Genomic DNA, 13934 nt, shown 5'->3' with positions numbered 1-13934 from the left:
CAGTGTAATAAAAGAAATAAGATTATGATTGCCTATGCAAGAAGACATTAAAGGGACACTTAGCTACGAAATATTTTTTTTTTTTTTTTTCAATCATTAATAAAAGTGAAATAGTGCTTTTAGCCGCCATTATAGTTCAATTTTGTTAAATTAAGTTAAGAAACATTGATGATGAATTATTCACTTGCAAGTGAATAATTCATACTCATTGGATCCTTATTCGTGTGAACTTCAATTTAACCCCTTAGCTAGAGATGGATAATGCATGCATTGTGCGTGTTCGGTTATTTAAAGGAAAAGAATGTTAACTTTGAAAGTGAAATAAAGGTAAATCATTTGATTGACTGATTCAGTCCACAAAAACTCATTCGTATACAGGTAAAAATCGATGATTAACATATATATTTTTAATCTATAGTATGAAATCAAACAGACTGAGAAAAATACAATTACACAAGCTCACTTTCTATTTATATCTATATATTTATGTTTATATCACTTATATGATGATTGGAGGTCTTCAAAGGTCTTCGGAGGTCAACTCAAAAGTTAATTAGATGACGTCTGGACTTTTTAAAAAATACACACATAACGAAGATTTGACAGCTAGTGCCCCTTTAAGCATGATTTCAATATCTACAGGATTTGAATTGGCTTGCAGTAACTGCAAGTCTAGATCTTGTTTTATGAAGTATTTTATTTTTATGTTTTTGTCAGCCTGCGACTTTTGTTGCAAAAGTGAGACATAGCGATCCTACTTTCAATTCTCGTCAGCTGCAGTGTCCACAAATATTCACTCTGTGGTACAAGTTTTAGAAATTTTCTTCCTTAAAATATCCTGGATTTCTGTCAAACTTAGACAGAAGCTTGTTTATAATCAAAATAATTAGTTTGCCTCTTATTTAATGTTTCAACTTAATCTTAAATTTTCAGCGAATGAGTATTGGGTTAAGAGCTTTTCTTGTGATAGCTGATAGTTTGCAGCAGAAGGATGGAGATCCACCAATGCCCCAGTCACAACCAATACTGCCATCGGGAAGTACTGTCCGTGTAAAAAGAACATTTCTCAATAAAATGCTTTCAGAACCAACTGCCAAAACTATTGGTCTTGTGCAGTACTACCCTCACATACTGAAGGCATTTGATTCCATATTACGAGCACTAGATTTACAAGTAGGGAGAAGTTGGTTGATGACAAAGTCTGAAAATGCCAGTAAAGAACCCGAGGAACTCATGACGTAAGATTTTAATGCAAAGACTAATGTTAATATAATCAATTAATTATCTTCCTCAAACTCATGACGTAAGATTTTAATGCAAAGACTAATGTTAATATAATCAATTAATTATCTTCCTCACTGGTTATGATTTTGCAAGATTTTATATTCAAATTACCCTCCTGTTTAATGACATCCTATAATGCAATCAGGTTTGGTAAGGTTCTATATTAATTTGGGGTATGTATAATCTAAATATTATATATAGATATACTAATCAGAATCTTACATTGTTAATGGTCAATTATTAAATTAAATTAATTCAATTGATTTGAAAGTATAAGTTCCCAAATGAACGCCTGAAATTTGTCTCCCGATTTGTGTATATATATAGTATCTATATAACTGAATTTTGGTGAATTAAAATAGGTATGTTTTTTAGGCAAGAAATGGCACACCTTTACCAAAATAAATCAAAGTAGCCCCCCTGGATCTTCCATTACTTAAGTCTGATTCTGTACTTCAATACCATAATCCTGTTTTCAAGTCTTCTGTTTTCCAATACAATAATCCTGTTTTCAGACACCACTGTTCCTTTACTTGTTAACAAACATTTTCTATTGTGATAAAAGATCATAAGGTTATTGAAGGCATGTTTTACAATTGCTTTCTGGTGTAACTTACAGTATTTTACTCAGTTAGATTTTGTCCCTAATAATAATTTACAGGTGATTATAGTTTGAAGAGGGTGGTAAAGGAGGTGTCTGAACATGGAAAATCTCAAAATTAAAATAGCCAAAATGTTACATGGAAAATAGAACTTAGGATAAACAAAGTACGAGAAATAAAATCGTAAATATTAAGAAGAAAAAAAAGTACTGTAAGTTTTTACTCAGCCTAGCAGGGAGATCATGCAGTCATTTTTAAGGGACATGAAGACCCATCTGTCACTGTTAAATGTCTGCTAGTTGCATCTGATGTGAAACAAAATCTTATTCATAGTTATTTGATGGACTATGAAGTACTCCTAGGGTATTAAGTGAAAAGAGCAATTAATATCTTGGGAACCAGTTCATTGATATATGATTTTAAACAATATCCAGGGTGACCTTGAATAAGTCCTGTTTTACTTTTTATTCAAAATATTTAATAAACTTTCATCTTTTTAGCTCACCTGGCCCAAAGGGCCAAGTGAGCTTTTCTCACCACTTGGCGTCCGGCGTCCGTCGTCCGTCGTCCGTCGTCGTCCGTCGTCGTCGTCGTCGTTAACAATTTACATTTTGAACTTCTTCTAGAGAACCACTGAATGGAATGGAACCAAACATGGCATGAATGTTCCTTATGAGGTGCTGACCAAGTGTTGTTACTTTGTAGCCGATCCATCATCCAAGATGGCCGCCAGCGGGGGACTTAGTTTAAGATAGGAGGCTATGGGAAATGCATACAAATGATTCCTTTTAGAGAACCACTGAATGGAATGAAACCAAACATGGCATGAATGTTCCTTATGAGGTGCTGACCAAGTGTTGTTACTTTGTTGCCGATCCATCATCCAAGATGGCCGCCAGCTGGGGACTTAGTTTAACATAGGACCCTATGGGAAATGCATACAAACGACTTCTTTTAGAGAACCACTGAATGGAATAAAACCAAACATAGCATGAATGTTCCTTATGGGGTGCTGACCAAGTGTTGTTACTTTGTAGCCGATCCATCATCCAAGATGGCCGCCAGCGGGGTACTTAGTTTAACATAGGACCCTATTGGAAATGCATACAAATGACTTCTTCTAGTGAACCACTGAATGGAATGAAACCAAACATGGCATGAATGTTCCTTTTGTGGTGCTGATTAAGTGTTGTTACTTTGTAGCCGATCCATCATCAAAGATGGCCGCCAGCGGGGGACTTAGTTTAACATAGGACCCTATGGGAAATGCATACAAATGACTTCTTTTAGAGAACCACTGAATGGAATGAAACCTAACATAGCATGAATGTTCCTTATGTGGTGCTGACCAAGTGTTGTGACTTTGTTGCCGATCCATCATCAAAGATGGCCGCCAGCGGGGGACTTAGTTTAACATAGGACCCTATGGGAAATGCATACAAATGACTTCTTTTAGAGAACCACTGAATGGAATAAAACCAAACATATTATGAATGTTCCTTCATGGGTGCTGACCAAGTGTTGTTACTTTGTAGCTGATCCATCATCCAAGATGGCCGCCAGCGGGGGACTTAGTTTAACATAGGACCCTATGGGAAATGCATACAAATGACTTCTTCTAGAGAACCACTAAATGGAATGAAACCAAACATATCATGAATGTTCCTTATGGAGTGCTGACCAAGTGTTGTTACTTTGTAGCCGATCCATTATCCAAGATGGCCGCCAGCGGGGTACTTAGTTTAACATAGGACCCTATTGGAAATGCATACAAATGACTTCTTCTAGTGAACCACTGAATGGAATGAAACCAAACATGGCATGAATGTTCCTTATGTGGTGCTGACCAAGTGTTGTTACTTTGTAGCCGATCCATCATCCAAGATGGCCGCCAGCGTGGGACTTAGATAAACATAGGACCCTATGGGAAATGCAAACAAATGACTTCTTTTAGTAAACCACTGAATGGAATGAAATCAAACATGGCATGAATCTTCCTAATGTGGTGCTGACCAAGTGTTGTTACTTTGTAGCCGATCCATTATCCAGAATTGCCGCCAGCGGGGGACTTAGTTTAACATAGGACCCTATTGGAAATGCATACAAATGACTTCTTTTAGAGAACCACTGAATGAAATAAAACCAAACATGGCATGAATGTTCCTTATGAGGTGCTGACCAAGTGTTGTTACTTTGTAGCCGATCCGTCATCCAAGATGGCCGCCAGCAGGGGACTTAGTTTAACATAGGACCCTATGGGAAATGCATACAAATGACTTCTTTAAGAGAACCACTGAATGAAATAAAACCAAACATGGCATGAATGTTCCTTATGAGGTGCTGACCAAGTGTTGTTACTTTGTAGCCGATCCGTCATCCAAGATGGCCACCAGTGGGGGGACTTTTGAATGAAATTAAACATGTTCCTTTCCTTATAAATGAGGTTGTGTTGTCACTTTTAGCCAAATTTTATACTTTTTTATATGATTTCAAAAACCCAAGTAGAATCAGGTGAGCGATACAGGCTCTTGAGAGCCTCTAGTTTTTTGTTGCTTTTGTTTCTACATCTATTTAGACAAAACATTTCTTTATACAGACTAAATATACTGTGGTTTGAACGAAAGTTGGGTTTTAGATACCACGGATTTCATTTTTCTTAGAAAAAAAACGAGTGAAGAATTTGAAGCCATCAGAAATGAAGATTGTTGAAAGTAATCCTATATTGCTGTATTTTGGGACATTGCAATACATGTACAAGGTGTTTTCTCAATCATTACTGACAACATTGAAACCTGCTAACAGTACAGGCTGGTAGTGGCACATGTAGGGCATTGTGGAAGTTGCATGTATGGTAAAAACCGCAAATACCATACAAATTAACCACAATTTCCACAATGCCCTACATGTGCGTTTGTTGATGTTTGATGTCATCTGTAGATTATTTTATGCTGTATCCATGTAGTCCTTTCATGCATTGATTTAGAAAACAGTTGTTATATTTCAATGTACACTTAAAACTTTTAAAACACTTAACCACTAAAATTAGTATCCCATGAATAAAAGTGTTCACTGCAGGAGCGGATCCAGCCATTTTAAAAAGGGGGGTTCTTAACCCAGGACAAATGGGGGGTTCCAACTACATGTCCTAATTGAAATACATTGATCGTCCAAAAAAAAAGGGGGGGTTCCAACCCCCCGGACCCCCTCCCTGGATCCACCACTGCACTGTATGTAGTTATCAGAGGTTAGCTCTCTAAATTCAAACTTGGTTACAGATGCAAAAAGGAATAATCATTATATATCAACAATTCAACACTACATGCCATAGTCCTATCTTAATCAATTCATGATTCTATAAGAAATACCTGTTAATTTACCTTATAACAGTTAATTATGATAAACTTAACCATTTCACTTGTTGATCTACAGAGGAGAAAGAAAGGCTAAGATAGAGTTGTTCAGGACCTGCATTGCTGCTATACCTAGACTTATTCCAGATGGAATGTCCTGTCAAGAACTAGTAGAACTTCTTACTAAACTAACAGTCCACATGGATGAAGAATTGAAAGGGTAAGTTGTCTTCAAGAGTACTAATTTCTAGATTTACCTTCAAATAATCTTTTACTGCTTTGAACTTCAAAGTGTGCTTTCTCTTCATGATACATCTTATCAAGTTGATCCAAAAATTACGCTGCAGGTGCTAGGGACTTTACTTAACTTGCAATAAAGTGAGCGTCATATTTGGTCTGTGATGAAGGCCTTATTGTGACTTTTAGACAAAGAATTTCAATAAAAGGGCTGTTCCTTTGGTTATTGTGTGTTTTTGCTGTACATGTGTCATGGATGGATCTCCCGATTTTCTATTGAATATTTAATTCAACATCTTAGATTTATAATTTTTTTCTTCAGTTTCTAAGAAGTTAAAAGAAATAAGACTTTATTGATGTATTGTCAATTGTTGACCTATATATTATATCTATGATAATTACAATACAGCAAATGATTTTGTAATTTATTTCTCAACATGTGAATGGGTAAGGATTAAAAAGATGCATTTTTGCAAAGAACTTTGTCTACCAGTGTAAGGTATCTGTACATGTATTTGAATATTTTTGTTTCTGAATGAAGAATGAACACCCAATTAAAATTAGAAAATATTAAAGATATAAATTTTGTTTCTAGAAAAGTGCTTTTTGAATGCCTCTTTCTAGAAACTATCAAGTTGAAAGTTTAGCATAGTCACTATAGATAAATAATGCAAATCTTGGAAAAGGAAGAAGATATTTAAAACCAGTTCCTCTCCTTAAGATTGAAAAATTAAAAAAAATGTCTAAGAAAAGAGAATATTTCCAATATCCTGAAAATGAAATAAAACAATTCATCCTCAGACAGGCTTAGTGTCATACAACTTTTATCAATAATCAGTGATTCTAAGATGATTTGGATAAAAAATGGATACTAATGTTTTGTAGGAGACCTTACTAAGTTGTAAAACTTGTGTCTGGTCCATTTGTTATGTTAAGCAATATAATATGTTTAAACAAAAAAAACTTTCAAATGCAACTATTTACAAGAAAATTTTGAGACAAGCTTGTTTTATCAAGTAAAAAACAACCTATTTCCATTCTCAATTTGAATTATCTTTCTAAATTTAATGCAAGAGTAATGTATAATTTGTTTGTTTGTTCACAACGGTACCTGAGAATAGGATTTGAAATTTGAACTTATCCAGTCTCCATCTGTGAACTGGATTAACTTGATTAAGTACATTTTATATCAAAAATACATGAGGTGATTTTAAAAAGGTAAACATAACACTGGTAATTGTTGTATCTATATGATACATGTATATGTTACATACAGAGCCTTTAATAAAGAGAAAAAAAATAAAATGAAATAAAAAAAAATGTCTGATTAACTATAGCTATGGATGGCTGGATGACAGCATTTACGATGCTTTGATTCACCTGTTCATCATGATTTATGGAATGTTTGTTTAACACAGCTATTAACACTATTGGTTAGACTTGATACACATTTACATAGGATTTATTCTATGATTTGTATTATTGGTTTGATGAGTAAAATGATACTCCAATACAAGATGAGACATATCTTGAATGACATTATCATGATCAGTCAATTACCCATCATTAATTCCTACTATCCCTGGAGTAATGCAATTTTTAGTTGAATGCTTGAACATATTTAGCAACTGTTTATAAGTGATCAGTACTGAATACTGTATGTCCTATGAAATATAATTTATTATTTTCCAGTCATGCTTTCCAAGCATTACAAAACCTGATGTTGGAATCTAATGTATGGAGAGAACATGTCATTTCTGGTAAGTTTTGGCATCTTATATATGGAAAGAACATGTCATTTCTGGTAAGTTTTGAAATCTACTGTATAGAGAGAACATGTCATTTCTGGTAAGTTTTTGAATCTAAAATATGGAGAGAACATTTCATTTCTGGTAAGTTTTGGAATCTAATATATGGAAAGAACATGTCATTTCTGGTAAGTTTTGGAATGTATGATTCTAGAGTTATGTACCTTTACAAATGGAAAAGTTGTTGAATCTTTTGGTTCCATTCTCTAACTTTAGTTTGCTTTGACCAAATATTATGAAACTTATACACAAAGCTTATTACCAAAAAACACAGATCAAATTTGAATTTGGGTGTCATCAAATTTACTATTCTATAGTTATGCCCCTTTATAAATGGGAAAATTGCTGAATTTTTCTTTTCCCTTCTCCAACTTTAGTTTGGCTCAACCAAATGTTATGAAATTTATAACCAATACTAATTACTACTAAACACAGATCCTTTTTGAATTTTGGTGGCACCACTTTCACTTTTAGAGTTATGCCCCTTTACAAATGGAAAAAATTGTCAAATTTTGTTTACATTATCAAAATCAAAATGCTGAAATATTGGTTTCTATTCTCTTACTTTAGTTTGCCTTGACCAAATGTTATGAAACTTATGCACAATGCTAATTACCACAAGACACAGATCAAGTAGGACATTTGGATGTGTCACTTTTACCGTTCTAGAATAATGATGTTTACAAACAGAAAATTTGCTAAATTTTGTTTCCATTAACAAAATTAAGTTTACCTCAACTAAATGTTATGAAACTTATAAACAATACTTATTACCACAAAAATCAGATCCAGTACAAATTTGGGTGTAGTCACTTTAACAGTTCTCAAGTTATGTCCTTTTATTACATTACATGCAAGCATCATCTGTGTTCCACGTACACACATGCAAGCTGGGGCATCATCTGTGTTCCACGTACACACATGCAAGCTGGGGCATCATCTGTGTTCCACGTACACACATACAAGCTGGGGCATCATCTGTGTTCCACGTACACATTCCCCATTTATTTTATAATGTGTTGTTGTAAAGGTTTATTTTGGTATTACATGTAGGGATTAAGTTTAGCTGTTAAGGAGATGTGGTCCCTGATTGGTTGTAAAAATATATTTAAGCTGTATCCTGTTTACAAACCTGAACAGCACCGGTATAACCTATATTCCTAACTTTCTGTATTTGTATGGAAAATTATATTGAGAATAGACAAGGACAGAATTGGAATAAAAAGTCTTGTGCAACAATAGTTTTTTGTTTGTTTTAGGCTTTGTATTGTTTGTTCAAAAAGACATAGCTGATACACAGACACAGATTCTAGACAGTACAATACGACTCATCATGCAGTTACTTGTTCAGTGGAAATCTAATGTCAACTCACATAAAGTAAATCTTATAATCTACAAATTAAGCTTCAGTTCAAAATTCTTCTTTCAACTTATAGCATCAAAAAACCTCCCTGTCTCTACTTAACTTTGTATAGAGCTGGGACTCCCTGTCTCTACTTAACTTTGTATAGAGCTGGGAACCTCCCTGTCTCTACTTAACTTTGTATAGAGCTGGGAACCTCCCTGTCTCTACTTAACTTTGTATAGAGCTGGGACTCCCTGTCTCTACTTAACTTTGTATAGAGCTGGGAACCTCATTTGTAATTCTTTCCAATTCAATGTTAAGACACCTTGGATCTTTGCTTTTGGATTTAAGAAGTTTTAACAGTATTTTTCATTATTATAGCTTTTTTGAAATATTTATTAAGTATTAGCATTTAATATTTATAAATACAGGATTTTCTGCATTTACACCAAACATAATTGCAGATTACAAATAGTTTTTATAATTTCCTTTTAGGGGCACAGTAGTATGTTCTGGCCCATAGGAAAAATGATTTTTAAGATTTTCACCAACAAGAATCTTAATCCACAGTTAACAGAAGTACATTCATTTTAATTTACAGTAATATAAATTTGAATATTCATGACAACTGTTTACTTTTTCTGCTATCTTGATAAACCTAAGTCAACCTTTATTTTATCAGGAAAAAATAATTGGCAAAGAATAGACTTAATTTATACAAATATGAGCATCTGTCAATAAGGGTAAAAAAATAAGCAAAGAACATGAGAGTGATTAATAAAAATTGCATTTTTAGGAAAAACAGCCAACAGATAATATTGTAGTGAATCGATTGGAACCATCCAATCTTGGCGTATTACATGAAGTTGAAGGCTTGGCTATTGTCTTACTTTGTAGTAACAGGGTTGTTACTAGGAAACTCGCTTTACATTTGCTGAAAGAAGTTAGGAATATATTTTTTGCCAGTGCTGTTCAGGTTAGTAAAAATTACAATTAGTTACAGCCCAGTACGGTACACATGTACACTGATATGGTTTATATGAAACTGGTTTAGAATCATTGTTAGGTTGGTAACCTTGTTTTCAATGTTCATTGATCAACATTAAGTTTTATTTGTAAGTTTTTCAGATGCAAGAAGTATCATGATAGCTTAGCTAGTGTGCCCTGATGATGTGTACTTTATTGTTACAGGGAGTAAACAGTCATGAACCTTGAACTATCATGATAGCTTAGCTAGTGTGCCCTGATGATGTGTACTTTATTGTTACAGGGAGTAAACAGTCATGAACCTTGAACTATCATGATAGCTTAGCTAGTGTGCCCTAATGATGTGTACTTTATTGTCACAGGGAGTAAACAGTCATGAACCTTGAACTATCATGATAGCTTAGCTAGCAGGGATGGGCACGATTACTGACAAATGTAATCGATTAATAATCGATTACATGAAGGATTTTTGTGCAATCGATTAATAATCGATTACTCAAATTTTAGTATGTAATCGATTACAATCGATTACTTTATCAAAAGTAATTACATTACTTTTCGATTACTGTCAATTACATACTTCAACATTTCAACAAAAAATAACATGAGTAAAACACAATTATATTTCTCAACATTTGTATATACATGTATAGTGGAAATTAAGATCTTTACCTAATGCATCATTCAAAGCATTATTTCTAAATTATAAGTTAATAGCTGCTTTTTAGATCAAATCTCTTGATGAAAATTAGAAATATTTAAAAAATTTCGTAATTTTGACTTTCAACATATATATGAAAGATGTCATCGCATTGCAATAATCACTTATTCATAACTAATTGTTTTTCAAAAAATTAGCTTTCTTACTGACACGTTAGCTTTTTTGTTTTTACTCTTTAAAAAAAAATATTTTAGCATAGTTAATTACAATGTTTAAGGAAATATAAAAAAAGGAGAATAATTAATTAGTTCAGCTAATTTTTAAGATCAAAATTTATTTTTATAATGACATGCATGTTTTAAAACTTTTGTTTGGATAACCACCCTAATTACAGATTATTTAACTGCCACTGGAGTACAATTTATAACCTGGGGCTAAATATTGTAAATTTCCTTCTTTATTAGACATAAGATAATTGAAATAAAAACAAAGTATGTTTGTTATTGATTAGAAGACTTTGATCATCTCATTAGTAAAGGCAAGAATGTTGTTAACTTCTACAATCAAATTATTTACAAAATATATTTATAGTGTCACAGGGATACATGTATCTATTTCTAAAAAGAATTGCTATGCATTGCCATTGGTTCATTGTTAAAAGGATTTTGTGTTCTTTTTTAATTTAATTTATATACATGTATATATATCATAACATTTAAGAAATCAACTGTTTATGTATTCTAAGCTTTAATTTCAACTCTGATTGAAAATGATGTTTTCAGGAAATTTAATACAAATAAGCTTACTACTTTTAAAAATGTAGTACAGAACTTAACGAAAAACAGACACATTTCTTATTTAAGATCTATTTAATTTTTTCAAATCTATTTTCTTATTTAAATATTAAAGCTCTTGAATTATTGACAAGTACATACATCCATTTGTTTCAAAAGCTAGATATAAAGTAAATTTAGGTAGGGGAGGGATCTGGTTACTCATAATGCAGATAGAGACAATAGATAGAAATAAGTCAGTTGCTTAAATCTCAAGTATTGTTAATGCATAATATTTTATCTGTACTACAAAGTGATAACATACATATTTTCCTCTGAAATAGGTTATTTTTCATCAAACTATTTTACTAAAGTAATCGAAATGTAATCGAAAAGTAATCGATGATTACATCCAAATTTTTGCTGTAATCGATTAAATTACGATTACATGTAATCGAAAATGTCTTCGATTACAGATTACTGTTGATTACTTGAAAAAATGTAATCAATTACAATCGATTACCATTACAGATTACGATTACCCCATCCCTGTTAGCTAGTGTGCCCTAATGATGTGTAATTTATTGTCACAGGGAGTAAACAGTCATGAACCTTGAACTATCATGATAGCTTAGCTAGTGTGCCCTAATGATGTGTAATTTATTGTCACAGGGAGTAAACAGTCATGAACCTTGAACTATCATGATAGCTTAGCTAGTGTGCCCTAATGATATGTAATTTATTGTCACAGGGAGTAAACAGTCATGAACCTTGAACTATCATGATAGCTTAGCTAGTGTGCCCTAATGATGTGTAATTTATTGTCACAGGGAGTAAACAGTCATGAACCTTGAACTATCATGATAGCTTAGCTAGTGTGCCCTAATGATATGTACTTTATTGTTACAGGGAGTAAACAGTCATGAACCTTGAACTATCATGATAGCTTAGCTAGTGTGCCCTAATGATATGTACTTTATTGTCACAGGGAGTAAACAGTCATGAACCTTGAACTATCATGATAGCTTAGCTAGTGTGCCCTAATGATATGTACTTTATTGTCACAGGGAGTAAACAGTCATGAACCTTGAACTATCATGATAGCTTAGCTAGTGTGCCCTAATGATATGTACTTTATTGTTACAGGGAGTAAACAGTCACGAACCTTGTCTGTTAGAGGTTATTGACAAGGCTTGTCCTGAAGTGGTGAAGAAACTGTTACCATCATTACCTGCTACAGAAAAGGTACCAGTTTTTATAAAGCTATATCGTTGTAACTAAGATGCATGGATTTATCAGTACTAAGACATGAAAAACAGGGGACAAAAGTTCCAATGGGCAATCAAAGACCTAAGTTAAAAATAGATAAAAGATAAACTATTCATCAAAACATTACTCAGGAAACTAAAAAATGAGCAACATGATAGCTGCAGGTTCATAGTCATAATATTTTCTTTCTATACTTTCTTTTTTTGTAAGAAATCTAACAAGAATAATAAAATAAAACAAGGTGTCTCACCCCAATTGTACTGTATTGTGTCGCCCCCTTCAGATTCTAAATAGAACATTCAGGTCAAGGATACAGGCTATAAAGAAACTTTATTTAGAGTAAACACAGTTTGCAAAACAAGTTATCTCAAAAGTTTTATTTCTGACTGCAATGGCATAGATTAAACTTATAACAATCAATTAAAACCGAACTTTCACTTTCAAGTATGAATAATTAATTTTCAAAAGCATTATCAGCATATAACAAGAGTCTTGAGAGTAATTTTTTTGGCAATGTAAAATGTCATCTATTATCTCTGCCATTGCTCCCATTGCTATTGCCTAGTTAAAACTGGGTAGTTATTTAGAAGAAAGCTGGTACTATGAGAGCTGATCCAACAGTTCTGTGATATTTTTATCCCCATGTCCTGTAGAAATCTGTTGCCGTGTTGGCTAGATTTGAAACTGAAACTGAAATTGAAAAAGAAAAATGTTTTATAAATTTGATTTCCATTAGATAAACATGTTAAATACTTATTCAAATAGCTACATTATATTTCTCCTCTCACATGTATTGTTTTTTATCATTGCAACATAGAATGCACAAATTATGCATTACTTGTCACTCGATCATTTAAACTCGAACTCCAAAATATAATTTATAAATCTTGAATCTTGCCATACACATCGTTTTGGCTTAACGATCGGCACTTTAGACGACGGTACAGGCCCTGAAAGTGACCTCTTTCTGTGCACATTTCCCCTATAAAGTGAATTTGAAAGAAAGTCACAAAATCGTTAAAACTAATCACAAACTACTTACCTTTTACTGTTTGTCCATATAGAAAAATATACAATATGGCAGCCAAACAATTATTTCGAATTTTTCGGTATTCATTGCCGAATAAGGAAAAAACCCGAGAATAGCGATATCACTAACGACCAAAAAATGAAAAGAACGAAAAAGCATGTAATTGCGTGTAAAGTGGTGAAAAGCGTGTACACGCCATGTGACAAAATCCACGCTTGTAAACCATTGAATAAGTGTGTATTACACTCGAATATCATGTCACTTGACATGTATGGGTAGGTCACCTTACGGCCTTCAACAATGAGCAAAGCCCTTTACGCATAGTCAGCTATAAAGGCCCTGAAATGACAATGTAAAACTATTCAAACGAGAAAACTAACGACCTAATTTATGTTCCCTATGATATGATCTTTCTAATTTTAAAACCAAATTAGAGTTTTGACCCTAATTTCACAGTCCACTGAATATTTAAAATGATAGTTTGAGTGGGGCATCTGTGTTCTATGGACACATTCTTGTTTATCAAGTATGCCAGAGATATATAAAATTAAAACTTATACATAACATGCATACAGAAAATGAAAATGT

The 13934-nt window shown here is 33.1% G+C and overlaps 1 protein-coding gene across 13 annotated transcripts in view; it reads left to right on the top strand.

The window, feature by feature from the left end:
- Nucleotides 1–13934, top strand: part of LOC139486839 (protein furry-like) — a 380646-nt gene that overhangs the window by 67748 nt on the left and 298964 nt on the right. For all 13 annotated transcript variants that reach the window (XR_011655645.1, XR_011655644.1, XR_011655643.1 and 10 more), the window contains exons 16-21: nt 934–1238; nt 5316–5456; nt 7166–7233; nt 8541–8659; nt 9423–9602; nt 12194–12292. Coding sequence is in view for 10 of the 13 variants with exons in the window: in XM_071271853.1 (XP_071127954.1) it covers nt 934–1238; nt 5316–5456; nt 7166–7233; nt 8541–8659; nt 9423–9602; nt 12194–12292 (912 nt within the window). In the remaining 3 variants the exon portion in view is untranslated. The remainder of the gene's footprint in view (nt 1–933; nt 1239–5315; nt 5457–7165; nt 7234–8540; nt 8660–9422; nt 9603–12193; nt 12293–13934) is intronic.

This window comes from Mytilus edulis, chromosome 8 (genome assembly GCF_963676685.1).
Source record: "Mytilus edulis chromosome 8, xbMytEdul2.2, whole genome shotgun sequence".
Classification (NCBI taxonomy): domain Eukaryota; kingdom Metazoa; phylum Mollusca; class Bivalvia; order Mytilida; family Mytilidae; genus Mytilus; species Mytilus edulis.
This window is presented reverse-complemented; position numbering and strand designations above follow the sequence as displayed.